The following is a 24,970-nucleotide window of genomic DNA, read 5'->3' on the forward strand; positions in this document are numbered from 1 at the left end:
CTTTGTGTTTGATCTACCGTAAATGTATTTTCAACCAACCTTAATTTTGATTGTTTTAACCGAGTAAAATGGAGAAATTTGATAAACACTAGCACAAAAAAACGTCAATAATTACGATGTTAAAAATAACTTTAGTTCATTTTAACATAAAAAAAAAGTCCTTGTCAATATCGGCTAGAAAAATCATGCAATCTTTGATGAAAAGAAAATAATGTCAACCAAGATTATTTAAGTAGTTACAAAGTAAAAAAAATTAATTATTAAACATATTTAATATTAAAATAAATATTATATTTGATAGTAATTGAAATACTTCATAAAGTCTACAAGATTAAAATTCAATAAAAATAAAAAGAGACATTGGAAATTTAGTGCACTTAAATTTTCTTAAAAGTAATGAAATTTATGATTCATACACGTAGACAGGATTCAATCTCATGCAAAGGAAATCACTCATTCCTTGATGGCCCGAGTGGCGGATTGGATTGTCGTTCTTTCGGAAGGGTTAAAATTTCATTGGATTTTGTATCGATGATGTATAGGAACAGATACCAAGGATTTTAAAATTACATTCCAACCTAATCATTTCTATTCGTGGGATAATCCCCTTACATAACTAAATCTGCCCACCCCAAAACACTTACATCAACATCAACAAAAGAGTCATTAAACATCCAAAACCAAAACCATTTACTTCTGAAATAAAAATCACACTATATAATTAAACATAATAGTAACTAAACTTCATGAATTTATCATTTATTAAAATCACGTTGGTATTTGAATATATACATATGGAAGAACTCTTGTTTTCTAGTCTCCTTCTAGAACCTGAGTGTGTATGTTCTTTAATGTATTTTTTATCAAAAGAAGATATAAAGTCGCAAACTAATGTCAGCGTTCTATGAGAAAGTAAGAAGGGAAGGTGCCTCCCGTTTCCATTACCTTCCCTAGGGCGAAAGGTTTGCGAACGGAAAATACAGAGAACAAACTTATTTACACTGATCTTTTTTAAAACCATTATCAAGAGAATCAACATATATTGCGTTACCTGAGAGACTGAGACTAAGTACTACATCAATATATCAGCCTCTGCTTTATGTATACAAGGATGAAATATTAAATTTATAGCTATATAAGGAAAAATATTGAGTCATCTCAGCCTCTGATGCATCCGAAAGCTGCAGTTCTTACGCACACCCTTCGCTGGAACATCACTGCAAATTAAAATAATTATAAATTCAATAATCTTACATAGATGATCCGTAGTTAAAACTCTTACCCTGTATTGTAATTAAATTCTAGAGACTAAGAATACTCACCGCGAAAATCTGGCATAAGGAAGTTCATTCCTCATCACTATCATACACAACTGCCATCCGTCGATGGGTGGTTGTTTTCCTTGGAGGAGACTCCTCATCTGATTCAAATCCCTTCCTCTTGGCACTGCCTCTAAACTCCTTACTCTTTTGCTTTGGTTCCTGCAAGAAAACATCCAACTAGTTTTAAAACCACGGCATAGCAATCGAATATCCTTATTTCCACCTATATTAATGAGTCATGAAATAAAAGTACAACAATGAAGGAACACGAAAACAAAAAATATGGGAATAAGGATAATCAAAACGTTGTTGAAACATGTTAGGTGTTTTTGAAAATGTCGTGGGATTTCATCCACAGTTGTGACAACTAACAATAAGAGACAAGTCCATAAGGATATAATATCTGACAAACAATGCTTCATCATCTTATGAACTTTCACCCTACCCACAAGATGTACAAGCACACAGAGGACACACGTACAGCAGTCTTATAAACAAAAATATAAATATCTTCACAGTACAAACCAGTGCATAGAATGGAAACATTATAAATGAGGAAGATTTAAAAACAACTAAACTGCGTGAACAAATCACCTGTAATATACCTTCTTATCAACAGTTAAGGAGGGCATGATAAGAAGCAATCTGAAACTAAATATCTATGGACCTACAGCAAAAAATTTAAATATGTATTATTTTTAATAAAATAGGCAGTACCTCCTCTTCCTCCTCATCTGAGGCATCATTAACTTGTTCTGCCTCTTCATAGTGATCTTCCTCTTCTTCGTCCTCATACTCTGGCTCAGTATCCTCATTCCTCTTGCGTGAAGGAGGCCTCACATCTTCCTCTTCTTCGGTTTCATACTCAGACTCTTCTCTCTCATCATCCTGGTAACCCACTGGATTTCGAGAGGATTTAGCAGGTGGGAAAGAAGACTTGCGAGGGATGTCTCTAGGTCCCTGTGACTAAATTCCAGAAAAATAAAAAAACCCTCATCAATGACAAATGCCAAAACAATCAATATACAAACAAATTTCCAGAGACTGAGAAACAATACCTTTTTAGCATTCATAATTCGTTTCTCTGCTCGGGCTTCCACTTCCAAATCATCCTCAAAGCGGCGCTGAGTACGACGAGAATCATAGTAATCTGCTTCATCCTCCTGAAGGAAAGAACGACGGGTAAATAATGGAACTGTCATAGTTTTATGTACCTAGATATGCTAAAAGAAAATTGCAGGAGATACGTGACCAAAACAAAAACAGACTTTTATACCTCATCCAATGCATCCTCTAAAAACCCAGGAGAAAGTTGCCGCCTCCTATCCACAGCAGGAGTATACTTCCGGCTCACCTTCTCACGCTTTCGGTTAAGCAGCACATTAGCCCGGATATTTTGACTTTCAGCCTACAAAAGATATAGAGAAATTAGATGATGGTACCCAAGAGACACTTAGCACGTAATTATTGAATTATTAATTATACCTTCTCTTTTTCCTCTTTTTCCCTCTCAGGATCAATGTCAGTAATGCAGTTTTTAACCTTGTAAACCTTCTTATGCCTTGAGTCAACAAGGGCAGTCAACAGCCGATGAGAATTTGAAGACAAGGAAGATGGCATAAACCTCATTTTCCTCAATAACCTTCCTTGTGATTGAAGGATTCCCTGAAGCATGTAAACACAGACAATTAGGGGAAAATGGTAATTCATCAAGACATTCACAGGAATAACAAAATTCACCTTTCCGTGTCTAAGGAATAGATGTGCTTGATCATGCTGTGCATCTTGCACTGATATGTCAAGAACTTCATTCCCAATTAAAAGCTGCAGGCTGCCATCGGACCATCTCACAAAGCGGGCATTGCTTTCATACTACAGTAATAGAAAATCCATGATACATTTCTTGCAAACAACTATATACTGCAACCTGATCATGAATGACAAATCATCATAACACTAACCCACCTGGTTTTCTACAAAGTTAAAGGGTAAACATAATAGAACATATTTTATTCCTATTTAGTACTACTGACTTTATTGAAGTACTTCCTCGTCCTCATGATCAGCTTCAAATTTGATACTCCATATCCTTAAAATATCATAAACTTCCTTAACAGATTATCAATCTATACAGTTCAAAAAAATCATGTCCATTCATGCACATCAAAACTAAATCAGATTCTGTCAACCAAAGGGCAGATTTTGTCGACAGAAGGCATCGTAGACTCCAGAACATTAAAAGAATACATTTTGCCATTCTATCCTGAATCCATCCCAATATTAACCTCAAAATTCAAAAACATATATTTTATAATATAATTAGGCTAGTAAAAGGTAGTAGAAACAAATACAAATGATGTAAAAGCAGTTAAGTTACACACAAGAACGTCATAATCGTCTTTATCCCATTTAAATTAGACAGAAATTATAATCGATAGCATGCATAAGAAACGGTATACAATTACTTACAGATGCTGTGCCATCAGGATTTCTAGCAGTCCTCCAACGTACAATATTATTCTCCAACCGTATGCGCTTTCTGGCTCCAGATTCATCAGTTACAAAAGTATCCTCTTCCACATATGTTTTAGGATCAAATGGTTTTGGGTCAACACCCATAATATTGGAAACTTTAATCATGTTCATCTGCCGAGAGAGAGAGAGAGAGATTAAAATACAAGTGTCTGAATAATGAAACTCAACTTGTCTTACCAGGATGCACATCATTATAAAAGGCAATGCATGTGCATCTATACATAAAACCTGGGACATATTAGGTATTAAAACGTATTCATCATGACCTTGTTATCATATAACCTGATTTATACAATTCCCATCTAATTTGCAACATGTCACCATCTTTGGCATGGGGAAGTTATCAAGAAACTGTCTTAAAAGATGCACTTCCTTAAACACTTCCAATTCAGGAGTCACTCACGCACACTACACATGCCAACTTCTTTATCACAACAATGTGAACGACATAAGAGTGACAATTACTCATGTTTTGCAGCCACCAAGTTAAAAGCTAATTTAAAATTAAAATATGAAATAAAAATAAAGGGTTCTCGCTCGAATAAATAAACTTATTAATTAGAAGCAGACCTTGTCTGGAAGAGCTGGAGGAGGTCGTAATGGAACTTCCAATTCTAAAGGGGGGCCAAGTGGCTTCTCTTTTGTTTTTATCTCAAAGTTTTCCTCCTCTGATTCATACTGATGATCTTCATCAGCAAGTATATCTTCTGGTCTCAGGTTCTTTCCGTAACTTCCTTCCTCCTCCACAGGATATCTCTGGGGCAGGAAACCAATAATACCATCAATTCTTAAAATTAGGGCAATTCACAGATAAAGGGAAAAATTCATTGTTGACACCAATATCCACTATTGGCACCTTCACTAACATTTGAATCTTGTTCAATGTCCTGCTGAACAGCATACCCCATTTCCTCTTCTTCATCATCATCAAAATCACCAAATACATCACGAATTTCAGGGGCCGAATGCAAGTCACGAGTCTCATCTTCTTTTTCGTCTCTGGGCGACACACTACATTTAAAAAAAAAAAAAGACAAACTATCAGTCTTAATGTCATGCAGCAGTTATAAAACACTCGGCAAGATTAGTTCTTTGACGTTTGATCTTTTAAGTTCATTTAATTATTTCTGTAAAACAAGTTCATCCTTTCAGTTAGAAAATGTTAAATGTAGTTAGCAGAGAGGATGAACTTGTCCACCGGTACAAGGTTAGAGGATCAAATTAGGGGGTGCGCTAGAATCCAAAAATTGAAAAACTAAAATAATTAAGCCCAAAAAAGTCTTGGGTCATCAGTAATTCCCTGTGTTCTATCCTATGCCCTAATCAATGACATGTTTCAATATGCATGACAACACTGATAAAGGAAAACATAAACCCGTCCACAAATACCAAAATATTTCAGCCACATTTGTCCACATTTTTCCGTGCAACATTATACCTGGGGCTTCTAGCTTCGTCGACTTCTTCCTCGTCATCTTCGTGGTGATCGTAATGATTCTCCTCCGACCTTTCAGATCCGCTCTCAACGACGTCATCGCGGCGCTTACTCGTGACGCCACGCTGGCTATAGCCGTCATCTTTGGCGTCACTATCCGAATCTCTTCCCTCACTCTCCTCTCTCTCTCCAACTTTCACCTCCTGCGAGCTCTGCTCCCTCTCGCCCTCGCTTTCGCGATCGTGTTCTCCTTCTCCGTCTCCCTCGCTCTCGATTTCTACCTCCCCCTGGCCCTCCACCTCGCCCTCTCCCTCTTGCTCTCCCATTCCCTCTCCCTCGTCCTGAAAAAACAAAACGCCAAAACATGGAAAAACGGTTAGGGTAGGGATCCAAACGCGTTGCAAGGAGAAGGAGTGTGAAATTGGGGCGTACGGAGGGGTAATTGAGTTGGGGGTTCGATTCGTGCTCGGAATCGACGTCGAGCTCTTCCTCCTCCTCGGATTGGTCGCCGAAGAGGTTCTGCATCATTTGGTGGCGCTTCTCCTCACCTCCCATGGCTTCCGAGAGAACAAACCCTAGCGCGAGTGATTTTCGATCGAACCCCTTCAACTGGAAACATGCGTTTGTTTGTTCTTGTGCTTTGCTCGTGAAACGCACCGTATCAGTCGCGTTTATTGGCAATGGCTGGTCTCATCCCAAAAACTAGCTCCTACTACATTATTTTTAACACTGAATTTTGTTTTTATTATAATAAGTAAGATAATAAGTTAAAAATAAATATTATATTTATAACTATATATAGTATATAAAGATATACACTTTTTTTTCAATATTATCCTTTTGATAATTATTTTTAAAATTTAAATAATCATTCATAATAAAAAATATTTTTCAATTTTATAATTTTAATAACTAAATTCCAACATGTGAAGCTTAAAAAACATGATATAGAAACATGTAACCTTGATCACTTAATCACTAATTTTGAGTCATTCTTGTCTTTCCCTACTGATGCAAACAAACATTCTAGACAGTATAAAACATATTTAATATGAAGTATCAGAAAGTTGTGAATAAAGAACAAATGAAAGTTATATGATGTGTTTCGCTTTTCATTATAATGTGTCTTTTATCTATATTATTGATTAAATGTGAGATGTCAAACTTTTAATGTTATGTTATTTATGAAAGGTAGGTGATTCTTCCTTAAGACTTAAATGTATGTCTTTATGTTTAGTCCTTATGTTCTTTAAACGATACCTGACGTGAAATATCTTCGTAAAACATATTTTTGCTTGATAAATTTTTATATTTATTGTTTTACAATATTCATTTAAACACTTTTTCACTCATTACTTCATGAATGTGTATATATCTTACGCATAATGTATTGACAAGTGTATGTAGGTTATTTTATTGATGAGACATTTCTTCTCAAAAACACGTCATCTCGTTTTAGCTTATCTCTCTTTAAGTCAACACCTTTGTAATATGTATGTTATCTAGATCTTTTAAGCTCGTTGTTTTACCATGTATTTTTGTAAATATTTTTCATATAGATAAGATGATTTCCACTTGTAATAATATTTGTTAAAACTCCTGTGATGTGACTTTTTATATTAGCATTTAAACACTTTTTAACACAACTTTTTTAGGCTTTATGTTACTGGTTAAACCAGGCATTTAGATAATTCTATGTTGTTTGTTACCCAATGTTCACACGCGCTCTCTCATGATCACTCAAGGATGTGCTTATGTTTTCTGTGTGATATACTTGTGTTCTTATTTTTCTTAGACGCTTGTCTACCCAATATTATTTTGTTTAATGTTGTTTGTTAAACTTCAAAATCATAAATGTTTTAAATGATATAGTTTCTCTATACGACATTGTCTCAACATCCTTCATTATGTCAAGAATACCAACTCGGTTATTTGAATAGGTCATTGGTTCCCTAAAACTCATTGTTGAAATTTTTGGTTTCTTGGGTGACATTGAATAGTGTTGGTAGTTTTTGTTTGTTGTCCATTTTGGTATGCTAATGTTTTTCACATAATGTGGATTGAGTAAAATGTTATTTTCTATGTAAGGGGATTACACTTATGTGTCCCCAAATTTTAAATTGTTTACATATCAGTTGTTAATTTTGGTATCAGTCTCTCATACCTTTTAAGCTTTTTAAATGTGTTAGCAGTCCACATGTTGCTAAAGTATGTTTTAATTTTACGGGGTTGCATACAATATTGTTTTGGGATGTCTCATGAGAAATATGAAGTTGTGGTCCACTAGAATTGAATCTTTGAAAATGATGTATCATTTAAATACATTCACAGAGAAACAAGTTATTGGTCATGTGATTCCGTAAAATGAGGTTACTTTGAAGTCATAAGTTCACTTAAGGAATTTGAATACATTGAAGTTAGATAGTTATTTTATTTTATTGAAAATATGCTGCATCGGTTGTATGATGACAAATGTGCTATTAATATGGTTAAGGTGACCAAGTATTATGACAGAGTTCACTTGTTTATGGTTGATGGATGAGTTGAATTGTAGAGAATGAATCAAATGAAGTTATTAACCTATGTTATGGACCTTTAGAGAGTGGAGATAATAGTCATGTTGAGGACTTTGTAGAAGTTGACAAAGACGACAATGAAAATGATCATCACAATAAAAAGTCGATGATATAAATTATGGTTAGTAATGAATATGAAGTGAAAAGTAAAGATAATAAAGTGGAGGTTCAGGATAAGGATGAAGTGAAAGTGGAAGTTACAGGTGACGATGAAATAAAGTATAATATTTTAAAGTCGTTATATACCTTAATAATTTTTTTAGAAGCCTAATTTGATTTAGACTTATAATAAGAGTTTAATTTCATGCTTTGTGATGCTAAAACTAAAAGGATTATGTAATGTTAGATCCAATTACATTAGGATATAAATTGGTAAAATATCAATTTAGTAAATATTTGTGAAAAGTTATAAAGGAGGAACGAAAAATTGAATAATAAAAAAAAAATTTAAAGATGAGTGATGAAAGGAAATAAAACATTAAAAGATAATAAAAGTCAAATAAAACATTAAAAGATAATAAAAGTCAAATAAAAAGATAAATACACTGAAATGAGGAATGAGAAGTATCAATGATCATGGTGATCAAATTTTTACCTTTGAATAGAATAAAAATAAAATTTTAATTACATCACCAAGACTATTTTATGGAACATGCTTTAGTGATATATTCTTTTCAATATTGTACACATTTTTGAATCATTTACTAAATATTTTTTTTATAACATAGTTAGGCAACCGCTTAAACATTGAAATCACAATTGAGAGATAATATATAAATGATTTTGATATTACGTGAAATTAAGTCTAATTTGTTATATAAAAAAAGAAAGTTTGATTTCATCCATAAATTATAGGTATGTAAAATATTTAACAACTGTTTTATAATAAGCTATATAATATCAAATAGGATCATTATAGACTATTATCAGAACAATATATAGATATACTACAAATATGCATAAAAAGCATACATATATATAAGATGATAAACACATTAATTTTTTTTTTCATGTAACGTTTACCTCAATTTTCTCTCTCTTCAAAGCAATTATCTCTCCTATATGAGATAGAAACTAATATAAAATATAAAAAAATTATGTTTTAAATTTTTTTATTTTTTACTTATTTTTTTTCATATTCCAATATTATACTAAACCCAAAACATTGTAAAGACACTTTCAAAAAATATATATATATATATATATATATATATATATATATATATATATATATATATATATATCTTTAAAAGTTTTATCTTGTTATGAAAAAATTATTCTTTTTTTTAAAAAATCAATTTATTAAATATGACTAATTTAAAAATTTTAAACTATCATAACTTTTGTCTGAAAAATGTCTGTTTAGTTTAACTGCAAGATCGTAAAATATTATAATTAGGAAAAATAAATAAATAAAGTTAAATAAATATTTTAAATAAAAAGATAAAAAATTTAATACTTATTTAAAAAGATATTATTAGGTATGTTGAGATATTTTTATATATTGTTATAAGATGTTATCAAATATTACTATATATTATTAGATATTTTTAAATATTATAAGATGTTTTTAAATAATAATTAATTATTTGAAAAGGATTTGTTATAAGATATATAATTTTTTACCAATTTAAAATTTTATTTTATCAAATAAATTTTGCAAGACTATAATAACTTTTGTCTGAAAAATGTTTTTCTAGTTTCAACTGTAAGATTGTAAAACATTATTATAATTAGGAAAAACAAATAAATAAAGCCAAATAAATATTTTAAATAAAAGATAAAAAAGTTTAATAATTATCTAAAAATATATTATTAAGTATTATGAGATATTTTTATATATTGATAGATATTATAAGATGTTATTAAATATTATTATATATTATAATATATTTTTAGATATTATTACATATTTCAAATAATAATTAATTATTTGAAAAAGATTTATTATAAAATATATAATATTTTATTAATTTAAAATTTTATTTTATCAAATAAATTTGACAAGACTATAATAACTTTAGTCTGACAAATGTTTTTTTAGTTTTAACTGTAAGATCGTAAAATATTATTATAATTAGGAAAAATAAACAAATAAAGTTAAATAAATATTTTAAATAAAAGATAAAATTTTTAATAATTATTGAAAAATATATTATTAGGTATTATGAAATATTTTATATATTGTAAGATATTATAAGATTTATTAAACGTTATTATATATTATAAGATATTTTAAAAATTATTAGATATTTTTAAATAATAATTAATTATTTGAGAAATATTTATTATAAGATATATAATGTTTTATTAATTTAAAATTATATTTTATCAAATAAATTTTATAAGAGGTAAAATAGTTATAGAAAATGTACAACTGAAATATATTTCATGAATATAATAATATATCTAAATTATTTCTTTAACTATTTTTGACCCATTTATTTTTGTAAGAATTTAACATGGTGAACTTTAATTTTTATTTGACTTTTAAATAAAGTAAGGTGATTTAGAAAAAAATCTAAATTAACTCATTTTTAAAATTTTGTATTACATATATAATAAGGAAACTTAAATTTAAAGTGGAATATATAAAAAGGTGGTAATTGATTAATGGAACACGTGGGAATTGGTAATTGGTGGAGAGCGCGGGTGCAAAAGAATAAAATGAGAACGACCATGTTATATCATTGTCTATTTGGGGCATCTGGAAAAAGAGGGTTTGGCAGATAAACACATACACACATCTCAGTCTTTGTCTCTCTCTCTCTCTTTCTCTGTGTACAGGAAGAAGGGTGAGAACGAAACGAAGAAGAAGAATCACAGAACCGAAACCCACTCAGAAGCTAATCCGAAAACCTTTCATTTGTTAGCACTGGTACGCTATCCAAAATCCCTCCTTTTTCAATTTCCATCATAAATATGCCTCTTTTTCTTCGCCCCACTTCTTCTTTCGATCCAATTCTAACCCTTCCCAAATCGTCATTTTCGGCCCCTAATCTATCAAGAAACCATCTTTCCCTTTGGTATGTCACATTTTTCTGCTCTGTACTCCTCTTCATCTCCTCTCCCACTCACATCGGAGGGTTTAACCCTAACCTAACCTAACCTCGCAGGGTTTTCTATCTCACCGATATTTGAGTGTCTGCTCCTTTGTCTTGTTTAATTTTAATAACGGGTTCAATTTGTCGCCATTCTTCTGTTCCAGCATTGGACAAATAAGATTTTGTATAGTCTGCATACAGATTTCAACGAAAATATTTGAACTTCCCTATTGTCCATTTTCATAGTGTAGAACTAGAACTGAAATAGGTCAAGAGCCTAATGAACAATTAGGCCTGAATTTTCTCCCAGTTAGGAGGGAAAGGAAATGAAGGGAAAGTTCTCAGTACTCGCCCTTGATTGTGTCATTGATTTACAAGAGGAATGGATAGAGCTGGCCAGTGGGAACCTATGTCACTCAGATCCCCAAGGACCAGGTCTACTATGACCTTCTGCTGGACAACGCCCATATCCACACCTACGCATGCAGGAAAACTTGCTGTTGCCCCTTGTTGTTAATTGCAATCACCAGTGAGTAGGAGGGCTAAGACGAGGTTCCCAGTGCTGAGAAGATAAACATGGATAAGAGAGAGAGTTTCTACATCTTGCATATAAATCAGAGAGAGTCAGAATTTGCAAAAGTTGATCGGGATTATTGAGTAAATTAATTTTGTTTTTTCTAATGCCTCAAATTGGGGGAATTAGGGTTTTAGAGGGTTTTAAAAATTCTCCAAACTCTTTTCTTTCCCCTATTTTAAAAATCACCCAACCATTATAAACCTTCCTCAAATGCCTTCCCTTCCCTCCCAAATTTCTTTCTCAAACACGACCCTTAGGATCTCAATTCAGTTACCCACTGCCCAAATGAAAGCAATATAGGGATTTTTGTGGGTGGTCTATGTGGTTCTGTCTGGCATTATGCCTCTGTACGCCTCCTCTCTAACTGTCCTAGAAAAAAAATTTCCCCTCTGAAAAGACAATTACCTAAAGCTGGTGTCCTGTAAATCCTAAAGTTCTGTACAGATTTTGTGATTAATATGTGAACCTGCAGGTATTCAGCTGTTCATGACAAAAGCCTGAATCAATCATGTCAGAAGGTGCAGAAATTGACGAGCGAGTGGACCTTGATGAAGAAAATTTCATGGAAGAGATCGATGATGATGTTGAAGAACAAATAGATGACGACGGAGTGGATGGAGGTGAAGATGAAAACGCTGAAGGTAGTGTTGAGGAACATGAATACGAGGACTCAACAGCAGACGTTGGTGAGAAGGACCAATTACCTGAAGCAGAAAAAAGTGACATTGCCACTGAATTTGGTGATGATGATCAAAAACCGTCATTCATCGATGAAGATGAGAAAGAGAAGCATAACGAACTTCTTGCCCTTCCACCTCATGGTTCCGAAGTCTTTATTGGTGGACTTCCTCGGGATGTATGTGAAGATGATTTAAGGGATTTGTGCGAGCCGATGGGTGACATTCTTGAGGTGAGCCTTGATAAATTGATGTAATGATATGGTAAAGTTGTCCTTTCTGCAGATGGGAAACATTGGGATTATTAGTAAGATTTTTATTTATTGTTACTATTCAGGTACGATTAATGAAAGACAGGGACACTGGTGAAAACAAGGGTTATGCCTTTGTTGCTTTTAAAACAAAAGAGGTAGCACAAAAGGCAATCGAGGAGATACATAGCAGGGAATTTAAGGTATTACTGTTCTCCCTAAAAGTATCTTGTTGTCTATATTTTATTTTCAAGTCAGATTTCAGTTATGAATCCAATGTTAGTAAATGCTGTTAAAAAATTTCATCATTTCAGGGTAAAACTTTGAGGTGTTCACTTTCTGAAACCAAACACAGATTATTCATTGGTAATGTTCCAAAAACATGGACGGAAGATGACTTTAGGAAAGTCATTGAAGGAGTTGGTCCAGGAGTTGAAAACATCGAGCTCATAAAGGTTCAGTCTCCAGTGGCTGTGCTACTAGCTTACACTAAACTTTTGTCAGGCCTAATATTTTATTCCGTCTCCATTTTGTTTTTATCAGGACCCTCAAAATCCAAGTAGGAATCGTGGATTTGCTTTTGTTTTGTATTACAATAATGCATGTGCTGATTATTCTCGGCAAAAGATGTCAAATGCAAGCTTTAAGCTGGATGGCAATACACCCACTGTCACATGGGCAGATCCAAAGAACTCTCCTGATCATTCTGCTTCTTCACAGGTAATTTCCAGAATTAAGGTGGAATGCAAATGAGAAGTTTCTTATAGCTTTCTCTATCATTGCATCAATGGTTTGATTGGATTGGACATGTATCCCTTCTTCCCTTCTCTTGCTATCGTATCCTCCTTTTCCTTCTCACACTGAAGAACCCAATTCTATGGTATTTTCAAGTTTCTTTATGCTTTTAACATGGATCTCAGCATATAGGAAGACCTGTTTGCCGTTGGTGAAATTTATTGTGATTTAGGTTCAGACATTGTCCGAGCTGCATTTTTTATCTGTTAATTTGACCAAGTTGTATAATTTCCTAAAAAAGGAGAAAAAAAAGTAAAGTGAAAAACTGGCTCTCATAACATTCTTTTTTGGTTATAAAAAGGTGGATGCGAAGATGAGTTTACTTTACGTTGAGGTTAGGCTTATCACAATTTAGAAGTCTCGCTGAGGGACAATTACAGCTGTAGATTTGTTGGAGAGGATAAGTTAAATATATGGAGGTAGTAAGGATATCGGGAGGGTCATTCAGGAATATGAATTTGGAGAGAATTTACAAGTGCTCAGTTGTAAGAATCACTTGTGAAGGGAAACACTTGGCAAAGAATAGTTCTTCCGTCAATTTCATTCAATATAGGTCATCTAAACTTTTACTCATTTCTTCAGAGATTCCTATTCTATAAATTTTCCATGCAGGACTGTCAGAATCTTCAAATGCATCTGCATATTTTATACGGTGTTGATTTGCAACTGCCTTAGGTGTTAAATTTTGACTTCAGCTTATACCTTTTCTTATTAAGTCTCTGTCTCAGTTTGGAATTTAGATTATTGTTCCCGCAATATGGTGGACCAATTTCCAATATGCTTTAATACGTACTGTAGTGGCTTAAGAATAAGATTAAGTTTACCTACACTCTTGTTGAAGACTTCTGAGTTATGCTTCTTCGTCATTGCTGTTTCTCATTCTCATGGCTTGTGTTATTAATCCCTAGGTTGTAATGTCTATTGTTCAGGTTGCTAGGAGTTATTACCACATGTTTAGTTGGTTAGTTTGGTTGTTAGTTATGAAGCTAGCTTTCTGGCACATATAAGCTCATCCTTGTTTCTGTAAGCATAACATTTACCCTTTCAATCACTTTGGATTTCTTCTCGTATCCTTTCTATCCCAAATTTTTCTGGTCCCTTGCCATGTTTCTCAATCTTTCCTTGGCATGAAATGTACAGATATCAGAAACATTTAAGTGTCTTTACTTTCTAGGTTCTGAATCATTGTTTTGGTAATATTAATGACTGACACTTACAGAAAGATGGTTTTGTTTAAAAAAGGGATTGATGTTGATCGTCTAAAGCATCATAAATGTTGATATGCGGTGTTTATATTGATGTGTTTTTTAGGTTGTATGAGCCTACGGGGAACTGATGAGTTAATTGAAGTTTTGCTTCCAAACCATTTTTGTTTTGGCATTTTCAGGTTAAAGCTCTGTACGTCAAGAACATACCAGAGAATGTTACCACCGAACAACTGAAGGAACTATTCCGTCGCCATGGAGAAGTAACAAAAGTGGTCATGCCACCTGGCAAAGCTGGAGGAAAACGCGATTTTGGCTTCATTCATTATGCAGAGAGGTCAAGTGCATTGAAAGCTGTAAAAGATACTGAGAAATATGAAATTGATGGTATTTGTTTTATACTATTGTAATAAGCCAAATTTGTCCCTTCATGTTTGTCTATTTTTACTTTCTTTAATTGAATTTCTATGCAAAAGAAGAGAGTAAGGAGTATCTCACTTATCTATGCATAAAAATCATTAACAAGTGTCAGCTATCACTTGTCAGTAAAAGAAGTACTTTAAATATACTCAGTGTTTAATGAATTTGAACTGCAGGACAAGTTCTTGAAGTTGTTCTTGCTAAGCCTCAAGCTGATAAAAAACCAGACGGAGGGTACGGCTACAATCCTGGACTGCATCCAAGCCATCTTCCTCATCCTGCGTATGGTAACTTTTCTGGAAATCCTTATGGCTCTTTAGGGGCTGGATATGGTGTTGGTGGTGGTTATCAACAGGTATTTACTGAGTTACAATGTATATTTATACCTTATGTCTTTGTTTCGTGTTTTATCCTTTGTTCTAATCCGCTTGGATCTTTGTGGGTTCTTATGCATGTGAGCAGCCAATGATATATGGTAGGGGTCCAATGCCAGCAGGAATGCAAATGGTTCCAATGGTGTTACCAGACGGTCGAATTGGCTATGTCCTGTAAGTTTCTGCAAATTCATTTTAGATAAATTTTATTATATGAAAATACTAATAAGAACATTTTTTAAATTTAAATCATACTATAAATGAATATAATATGTTATTTAGTATTGTCAATATAATTTAAAATTGCATTGGCAATTATGCAAAATAGTAATTTAACACAGTAATGGGGAAAAGTTGTAACCCAATACTTTTAAGTATTGTATAAAAATTATATTAATGTATCATCATTACTAATGTTCTGTACATAATTTTGCTGTTAATTTTATTTATATTTCGTGTGTAATTTTCAATCATTGTGTCCATGTTTTTTAATCGGAATCATAAGTTTATATTCTATGTTATGGAGTAATGTTTATTTAGTTTTATTAAACTGAATTGTGAAAATTGGAAAAATAAGTGATGTTGATAATGGTGATATGGTGCAGTCAACAACCTGGTGTACAAGCGCCACCCAGCCGACCACGCAGAACTGATCGGAGTAATGGTCCAAGTGGGCAGCCAGGGCGAGGAGGTAGTGGCAATGATGAAGGCAATCGTAGTAGAAGGTATCGACCCTATTAGGGATATAAGACAGATTAATGCAATCTGTCTTTTGGTGGTGAGGGGATTTTGGGAACCATTTGGTATACATTTTTACACAATCTCTATCCCTATCCCATGAAAGGGGAAAAAAAGAAGAAAAATATGAAGAGAAAGTTAGGATTAGGACCAGTGATATTCTATTTAACTTTTTAATGATGGTGCCTACTGCTGTTAGACGAGTCACAGCGGAGTAATTGTCATATTTTCTGCTTGTAATGCTTGGAATTTTTTATTGACAGCCAGTAGAAAATTGTGTTAATTTGGCTTCAGGAAAACTTTACCTGTTAGTGGCAGTTTTGTGAGCTTTAAATGGATTAGTACTTTTAGCAGTGTTAATCAATACCTCGCTGCCATTTATAAATGGAATAATTAAACAAACCCAACTATTTCATGGAAAAGCATATACGAGAAAATTGGACCACTCAAGAACTAGGCGTTTGGCTTGTTTTCACGAATGTTTATTGATGGCTGCCGAATTTCTTACATGTAATAATTTCTTACATGTTTATTCTTTTGCTGAAGGGCTTAATCTGCCGTCAACATTTGAGATCGTTGATCCCCAGAAATGAACAAACATCGTCGATACATGCTTTTGGTTTTACTTCTGTTCAGATACATGCTTTTGGTTTTCTGTTCATTTTATGTTATTACCTCGTTCTATTCATTAACGATTACAAGGTAGCTTGCAAAGCTGGTATTACTAAATGCTACAACCTGTTTCATTCACACAAGAAATGGATTGATGACGAGAAAATTTTCAGACAAGGCACCACCCCACTTGCTTAGGTTAACCAGCTTTCATTTTGTTGACTAGGGAGAGGATATCTCAATCTTAAGAGGCATATTGTATTACTTCTGAACACATCAAATGAAGGATTTAAAAAGGAGTCAATTTCAGTATTTTACGGTAAACAGATCAAAGGTCTTTTTTAGAAATATAATATAGGGCTTTACAACTATTAGAGAGAGGTTATTGTTTTACAGATGAAGTTTTTTACAAGCGATCTTTCTTTCCTTTGTTGTGCTCCTGTCCATATATATATATACACACACACACACAAGTTATGGTAATGGTAACCCAATAATCAATCCTGGTTCACAGGAAATACAGTACAAGACAATCACAGAATAATCTGTCCATAAGATTTGAAAACGAAATGAAGTTTCCATTCCCCAAAACGCTCATATCTTGCGGAAAAAGTTAACCAGTCAACTCAAAAATAAAAGATTGGCTTAGTGCCCCACCAGAACAATGCCATTTAATGGAGTTTCATATTTTTCTCTCAATTAGAATTCAGAACACAGGAAGTCAAGAATATAATTGAAAAAAGGTACAGTGCTGCGTGAAGGAATCCGCAAGTGTCGCCTCCAGAAGACAAAACAGTTTTTCATGTATGTATTAAAGGATTATGCTTATGATATCATTAAGTAATACTGTTGAGTATCAAACATTCATTACAAGAGAATTTTTCAAGTTTATTAACCCAACTTCTTTGCAAGTGGAAAAAAGCCAGACAAGCATGAAGAATCAAATCCAAACCTAATCATCTTTAGCCTTTATCATAAAAATTAAAAATTCCAAAATAATATTCTTCCTAAGTTGCTAATTCATAGCTACTCCATCCATTTAGTATAATACTGAAAACCAAAGTTCCACTCTTCAAGCAAAAGCACGCATACCACGTTCAGGTGACCCAAAATTAAGCAACAATTTAAAAGCAAACTATGTTAAATTATTATCAGAGGAAAAAAATATATATCTTGATGTAAATAATAACAGTGAAATCAAATTGTATCAGAAAGCTCACGAAGACGTTTATCCAAGTCCTCCAATTTAGCAGCCCAATTTGCATTTATGGAGAGTGGACGAATGTTGGTGTAATTAGCAGCAGATTGTTCGGTGAGAGAGGCCACAGAGGATTCGTCCCTCCGATGCTCTTTCTTATTCTTCCTGTTCTTCTTCTTCCGAGCACTCGCTCTCTGCAGTGCCCAAAGTACATCTGACCCACTGATCTCTCCTTCTTGTTCTGCTAGTTTCGGAATTGGAGTCGAATTGGAACGGATAACGCCCAGAAGGGTGTGCCCCAATTTCCCACCTTTTTGGTTGGCGGTGGCGGAGACGCCGTGGCTCCGCCTCCATGAGGTGGCGGAGACGGAGGGAACGAGAACCTTCTCAAAGGGAGTGGCGTGGTTTGGACAAAACCACATGTTTTTCTCTATTCTCGTTACCTACACAGACTTCTTCGTTTTGAATTATATTATTTTATAAAAATAAAGTTTGCAAATAAAAACTATTTTAATGTTGCTTTCTTTTCAAGTGAACTTCATCTACACTTATAGTCACGAGATTTTAAAGAAACAAGTGTCCAAAGATTTGAATATTAGACATGTTCATGATGTTAAGAAAATATCAAAATTCATAAAAATAAAAAAATCGTTTTAAATTTTAAAAATTGAAACATAAATAATAAATAAAATCTCCATTTTATATTTGAAAAAATTACAGTAAAATTTGTATCTTGTTTTCGTAAGAGAGAGATCTTTCAATTACTTTCATGCTCTTTGTGGTCTATAGAATGCCAATTGTCCTTATTTCTTTAGTTCGTAACATGAACCCGTGTTATTTATTTTGTCCTTATACATGTAATGCTTTTGCATTTTAGTCTATATTTGAAAATGATTTATTTTATATCCTAGAGATTTTTAATCTGATTTTGTTTTAGTTCTGAACAATAGGAACTAAACCACGTTAAAAAATTGTATTGTGATTAAAATGAGCATTTTATAAAAAATAAAACATAGAAATTATGAAGTATATATAGAAAGTAAATACACAATTAAATCTAAAAAAAGGAAAAAACAAAATAAGTAGATAAAGTTATTATTGACTATATATTAATATCCGAGATTAACTACGAGTAAACGATGTTATTTATAACAAAATATACAGTTGCTCATGACTATAAAATAAAAATTATTTAGTAGAATCCAAAGACTTCCACTTTAGTTATCTAACAGATAATTTTTTTTTACAGGCACTAAGAAAATTGAAAATTTCTTTTGCATTTAGTGTTTACATTATTGCTCACTTTTATACATTGGATTATTTTATCATACATTTATTAATTTTGTTTATAGGAAAAATTCCTTAATAGACGTCTTTGATAAAATTATTGTAACTTGAATGTTTTGACTTATCTTGTATTAGTCTTTCCTATTTGTCTTTATATTGATATTTTTTTGTCATTATACTTAAAATGTTTTGTGAATGATCACATTTTTTTAACTTTCTCTATTGTTTTAACAAAATGAAGAGTACATCTTTAATCACATTTAAAACATTTAATTTTAACTTTTTTAAAATCATAATTGAATTTAAATAAACTATTTTAATAAGATTGTATCAATTTGAGATCAATTGAGCTTTAACTAAAATAATTTATTAAAATTAGTTTTTAAAGTCTTGGTACATGCTAGATGATCTAAACAGGGCTTTCATTAGACTATTAGGGTTTTCATTAGACTATTTAAGTAAATAATTTAGTCTATTGAACTTCTTGATGATCCATTTTGATGATGCAATATACTGTATAGACACTTCTTCAATGTTCTAATTTATATTTTGTTCAATTGAAGTATAAGCATGTTCATAAATCATCTATAGTTAATACAATGATATATAATAGGATTATTGGTGTTGTTGGCAAATTGATTGAGAGATTTTTCAGTGACTATGAAGGATTATAAACTTAATGAAGAAAATAGAGTGTCTTGAAGATTGAAAAGTTGAGTTGATTGATGCTAAGTTTAGTGGAATAAAAGTCTAATTTTTGAACTAGAAGACATCTAAATGCGTAAATTATAAAGACACATATTATGTGAAACTACTAGATGTCTAATGTTTGGATCATGCCTTTGTAGATATGAACCATTGACTCATCTGATCATTGACTCGTTTGACTCGTTTCATTAGTGTATCTAAGAGTTGTATTATATACTTGTTTGTTGTATAAATCACTACGAGAATGTGGTGTGGATCATTGGGTCATCTGATATAAAATTGAATCATATGATGTTTTGAAGGCTCATTAAGTTGTCTATCGAATTGGATTTATGTAACAAAACGTGTTACATAGCAATATATTTTCAACTAACCACAATACCTTTATAAGAACCAAACTTTTAGTTACTAAATCACCTTTAAATTTATCTTATAGTTAGAAAAAATATAAAGAACTTCACTCATATATATCCTTTGTTCTAATAACATCTTTAACCCAACAAAATTACTCAAAATCTAGACAATTAAAGTAAAGTATTTAAATATATCAAATTTTAGTACATAATAAAAGAAATTGAGATGATTACTTTTCTCACGTAACTTACTAGAGTTGATGACAAAAATATAAGAAGACAAGAATATAAAATCGAAGAGCAAAATCTTTTTATAGAAATTATGAACTTATTCTCTTAAAAATCCGATCCTATAAAACTGACGAAAGATGAAGAAGAAATTTTAAAGAGAAAAAAAATGAAAGATTGTAAGAAAGAAAGAATAAGATTAGAAAAGAAGAAGAAAAAAAGAGAGTCAGAGTATTGAAATACATAAAATTAAACTCAAAACAAAAGCGGAAAGTGGAGATATGTATTAATGGTTTTGAGATTAGTTTAACGTCTTTATTAAATTATGTTTATTTATGCTATTGGTGATCATATAAAAGTGCAAAAACTCTTTGAAATTACGAGCTATTCTTAAAAGTTTTCATACCCAAAAATATTTTGGCACATTATAATATAGTATTATCAGTATTACCAATTTATTAGTATGTTGTTGGTTTGGAAGAAAGTAAGCTGTAAGGTCCGACTTAAATTGAATATCCAACGTGCTATATTTTTGTGCATAGGGCTGATTAACCCTTTTTATTATATTTCCACTAAATTTAAAAATTTTAAAGAAAAAAACAATAAACATTAAAATAACACGTGTCAAAGGTGGGTTCTACTGTACTGGAGCCTACAATTTGATCCAGTGGGTGACCAAATTAGTCATTTTATTTACCTCAGTTGCTGATTCCGTCAAGTTTTCCACTATTTCTTACTCTTTGATTTATCATTTGACCAATCATATAAAAAGGCACGCTTTTTGGTATGGAATTCCCACAATGTTGTTTTGTACGATGTGGTAGTGCAGTGTGTAGAGATGTGTATTTTTGGGAATGTTCTATATTTAAAGTTGCAGGAAGAAAAGATGAAGCTAATTAAGAAATTGAAGGCAGGAGTGTAGTAATATTATTGTAATTATAGTTGATTAACCAATTAATTACCATTGTATTGATGGATATATATTAATTAAGAAGTGGAAGAAAGATTAACGGGATAGTCGTGGACGGAATCGTCCCAGGGGTTGCCACGCCATTCAGTTAAGTTCGGCATGTCCCGCATCGCCTTCCAGACGGCGCTGTTGCACTTGAAACCCGACCCGAATGCGATCTGCCAGACCCGGTCCCCCTTGCCGACCCGACCCTTGGCCTCCGTGTAGGCAAGCTCGTACCAGAGGGAGCTGCTGGAGGTGTTGCCGAAGCGGTGGAGCGTCATTCTCGAGGGCTCCATGTGCCACTCGCTCAGCTGGAGATTCTTCTGCAACTCATCCAACACCGCCCTTCCGCCGGCGTGGATGCAGAAGTGCTCGAAGGCCAGCTTGAAGTTCGGAATGTACGGCTTCACCCTCGACATCTTCAACAGCTTTCTCCGAACCAGTGACAGGAAAAACATCAACTGCTCCGAGTAAGGCAGAACCATCGGACCCAAGGTTGTGATGTTTGTCTTCAGAGCATCCCCTGCCACAGCCATTAGCTCCCGCGCCAAACACACCCCCACTTTTCCGGTATCGTCCTCTTTCTGATAGACGCAGTTGTAGTTCTTGTCGTCGGCGCCCTTGTGGGTTCTGACAGTGTGGAGCAGCTGGTACTTAGATCGCGACCGATCAGAAGACTTGTTGGAGAGGAGGACGGCGGCGCCGCCCATTCGGAAAATGCAGTTGCAGAGGAGCATGGAGCGATCGTTGCCGAAGTACCAGTTGAGGGTTATGTTCTCCATGCTGAGCACCAGGGCGTAGGAATTGGGGTTGGCTTTGAGAAGGTCCTTGGCCAGGTCAACGGAAATAAGTCCGGCACTGCATCCCATGCCGCCGAGGTTGTAGCTCTTGATGTTGCTCCTCAGCTTGTAGTGGTTCACAATCATGGCGGAGAGAGAAGGGGTGGGGTTGAACAAACTACAATTCACCACCAGGATGTCAATGTCCTTAGGCTCCACGCCGGTTTTCGCGAAAAGCGCGTCCAACGCGCCGAACATCACCGCTTCGGCCTCCAAGCGCGCCTCGCTCATGCAGAGATTGGGCGGGCGGGAAGTGATTCCTCTGGGAAGGTAAGTCTCGTCGCCAAGACCCGCTCTTGTCGAAATCTTCCTTTGGAATTGAAGAGACTCTTCCTCGAACCCCCCACTCTCTTCTGTCATCTTCAGGAAGGATTCCACCGAGATTTTCCGCTCCTTCTCCGGCTTGTAGCAAGCGAAGTCCACCAGATACACCGCGCCCGAGCGCTTCCAGCGGCAGAGAGCGGCGAGGGAAAGGAGCGCAGCGGAAGCCGCCACCACGGTCTCGGCGTCTAGCTGGTGGGAGCAGAGTTTAGAGAGTTTGAGACCGGTGAGGGAGAAGCAGAGAGGAAGGGTGACTGCCAACATCACAATGCTGGCTGCGTTGCATGAGTAACCGTATCCCAATCCCAACTTCACGTACTTTAACTTCACCGACTGAAGGAAGTCCGGGAGTCTGCGGCGGATTCTGATGACGACGGAAGAGGAGTCCTTGAAGTCCATCTCCGCCGTCAATCTCTCCCTGTCCATGTCTATGCTATCGCCACCCATAGTTTTTATCGTGTTGTGTTTTATTGTGGAATTTTGATGTGGAAGCGGTGGGTTTTGGTTGGCTTATAAAGCAGAGACTAGAAGGGTGTGGCGTTAGGAGGAAGCTGAACCATTATTACACTTTGGGAAAAAACCAAAAACCAAATCCTCAAACAGTCATCAACAAACATGTTAAGCCAATGTCATAATAGTAGCATCACTTGGTAATTAATCTTATGGACTGGTAGTTCTGAAAATTGTTAGATATATAGCTCAACAACTTTCTCAAACCAAACTCTCTTTTAAAACCAATATATCTTGTGTGCTGCTCATTTTAACTTTAACCTGAGTTTTCCTAATAAATATTTCTACTAATAGCAAGCAGTATATTCTAACGTAATTTGACTTTCTGAGATATTCTATAAACAAACCGGGCTGTCATCACGTGTGTGTCTCTTCTGCCCTTTTTCCATTTGTTTTTATAAAATAAAACGTTTGGAGTATGCTTGTGAAACAAATTTTGGGGTCTCAACACGCAAATGTGTAGCAAGACAAGAGAGAAAAGAAAGAAAAACGAAATTGGTCTCTATTTTTGGGTGCAGATATTGTTGTTTTGGATAGTTCAGGAGATGGTGAGATTTGGAAAAGATTGATGGAAGGCTGGTAGTCGTTGGTGGCTGGTCATCATGGAACAATTAATGGTTTTGTGCTAACTTGTCAAAACCTCAACCCCATCTTAAAACTTCAAAATAAACATAACTTTACTCAAATAAATTCAAACCATGATCTGCCATTATCCACTTAAGTTTTTTCTGTATCTATCTCAGTTAAAAGCAAGGTTTTGGAGCTTGGTTTTCAGGTAGATAATTTCTTTGTTGTGCACGTTTTTCTTTTCCTTAAATACTATAAGTTTCACATAACATACTATAATTTCTTTGTTGTGCAGGTAGATAATTTTCAGGTAGATAATTTCAAAGAAAGGTAAGGAACAGTGACAGAAATCGAAAGTAGCCAAAGCCAGAAGTGGGAGTTATAAGTTTGGTGATGGACGGTGGATTTCAGAAACTGTTTCACTTTTTGTGTTGAAATGAGCCATTATCTGTATCTAAGTTGGTGGAGAAGTTGTTTAGGCCAACAAAGGAAAATCGAAATGACGTAATTAATCAGCCCATAACTGTGAAATTTTGTGATGCAATAGTAGTAGAAGACAACAACAGTGCATTCATACAGTAGAGAGTGTTGTTCGTTAGTTTCTATGTTGCTGGTTTTAATCAGTTTAATTTTACCTTCTTTGTATGTTCTGTGGTTGAAATTTCTGACACACCATCAATGTCTTTTGGTAAATAATTGACCCCAACATTATGGCTAGGAATGATTTAGTGGTCATTGGATACTGAAGATCCTTTTGTTTTTACACTTCGTGTTTCAAACAGATCCTTCCTTATCCATTGGAAAACTATGACCATATCAAAACGTGGATTACATGCTACAGCCATACATAAACGGTGCATGTAGTTCACCGACCTTGTTTTTATTGTTTTTATTTGGTCGACAAGAAAGCATATACTTTGGAGTTGCTGGTCAACTGATTTTAAAATAGGTGAAATTGCAAGCACAAATGTAATAAATTTTGATCATGTTATAAAATCTAAAATTAAAAAAGATATTATAAAAGAAAGGTTTTAATTTGATGAGTGTATGATTTGTACATGGACGAAAAGAACTTATGCTTGAAAGTGGGGGGTTAGTTGGAGGAGTATGACCCTCTTGAATGGAGCAACTTGATAATGGTCCCAATAACATAAATGCAATACTACAAAAAAGGCATAGAAACATATGGCACTGGATTTGTTTACTGAGTTTCAAGTGAGATTAGAACTTTTGGGTCACAATGTCCATAGCTCCTTTGTCCATGAATCATCTTCCTCCAACTACAAACGAATTCAATCAATGTGTTTGAAAATAATGGCAATCATAATCATGAGCCACACGGCTTCACTTCTTCAATTCATTTAAGTGCAACAATATTTTTTTAATCACTTTCTGGTTAGCAAGTGAAAGTGAATCCACTTGTCATTATTTGGAGTAAAAATAGTT

At 33.9% G+C, this 24,970-nt stretch overlaps 4 protein-coding genes across 6 annotated transcripts; 1 reads left to right on the forward strand and 3 right to left on the reverse strand.

Annotated features, from left to right (window-relative positions):
* Window positions 1-978: 978 nt before the first annotated feature.
* On the reverse strand, window positions 979-5,992 carry LOC108322329 (protein LEO1 homolog). Its single transcript, XM_017554389.2, has 12 exons — window positions 5,725-5,992; window positions 5,296-5,633; window positions 4,724-4,868; window positions 4,428-4,613; window positions 3,792-3,968; window positions 3,063-3,194; window positions 2,808-2,987; window positions 2,599-2,730; window positions 2,381-2,485; window positions 2,040-2,288; window positions 1,323-1,481; window positions 979-1,217 (listed from the first exon to the last, which is right to left on the reverse strand). Exons 1-11 carry the CDS (start codon window positions 5,845-5,847, stop codon window positions 1,347-1,349), a joined length of 1,902 nt encoding a protein of 633 aa, XP_017409878.1. The 5' UTR covers window positions 5,848-5,992; the 3' UTR covers window positions 979-1,217; window positions 1,323-1,346.
* A 4,589-nt stretch (window positions 5,993-10,581) lies between these two features.
* LOC108322307 (heterogeneous nuclear ribonucleoprotein Q) lies at window positions 10,582-16,887 on the forward strand. 3 transcript variants are annotated; one of them, XM_052875966.1, is made up of 10 exons: window positions 10,582-10,746; window positions 11,962-12,399; window positions 12,504-12,620; window positions 12,732-12,872; window positions 12,961-13,137; window positions 14,600-14,804; window positions 15,014-15,192; window positions 15,300-15,385; window positions 15,817-15,936; window positions 16,496-16,887. In XM_052875966.1, exons 2-10 carry the CDS (start codon window positions 11,998-12,000, stop codon window positions 16,500-16,502), a joined length of 1,434 nt encoding a protein of 477 aa, XP_052731926.1. In that variant the 5' UTR covers window positions 10,582-10,746; window positions 11,962-11,997; the 3' UTR covers window positions 16,503-16,887. The 3 variants fall into 3 exon arrangements, with proteins under 3 accessions (XP_052731926.1, XP_017409846.1, XP_052731925.1); XM_017554357.2 differs by lacking the exon at window positions 16,496-16,887 and having other exon boundaries at window positions 10,583-10,746; window positions 15,817-16,232; XM_052875965.1 differs by lacking the exons at window positions 10,582-10,746; window positions 16,496-16,887 and adding an exon at window positions 10,755-10,894 and having other exon boundaries at window positions 15,817-16,232.
* A 609-nt stretch (window positions 16,888-17,496) lies between these two features.
* On the reverse strand, window positions 17,497-18,252 carry LOC108322308 (uncharacterized). Its single transcript, XM_017554358.2, has one exon. The coding sequence runs from the start codon at window positions 18,179-18,181 to the stop codon at window positions 17,759-17,761; it is 423 nt and encodes a 140-aa protein (XP_017409847.1). The 5' UTR covers window positions 18,182-18,252; the 3' UTR covers window positions 17,497-17,758.
* A 3,005-nt stretch (window positions 18,253-21,257) lies between these two features.
* Window positions 21,258-23,100, reverse strand: LOC108322330 (3-ketoacyl-CoA synthase 1). The gene has a single exon (XM_017554390.2). It carries the CDS (start codon window positions 22,892-22,894, stop codon window positions 21,323-21,325), a length of 1,572 nt encoding a protein of 523 aa, XP_017409879.1. The 5' UTR covers window positions 22,895-23,100; the 3' UTR covers window positions 21,258-21,322.
* Window positions 23,101-24,970: the final 1,870 nt, after the last annotated feature.

This window comes from Vigna angularis, chromosome 4 (assembly GCF_016808095.1).
Source record: "Vigna angularis cultivar LongXiaoDou No.4 chromosome 4, ASM1680809v1, whole genome shotgun sequence".
In the NCBI taxonomy this organism is placed as follows: domain Eukaryota; kingdom Viridiplantae; phylum Streptophyta; class Magnoliopsida; order Fabales; family Fabaceae; genus Vigna; species Vigna angularis.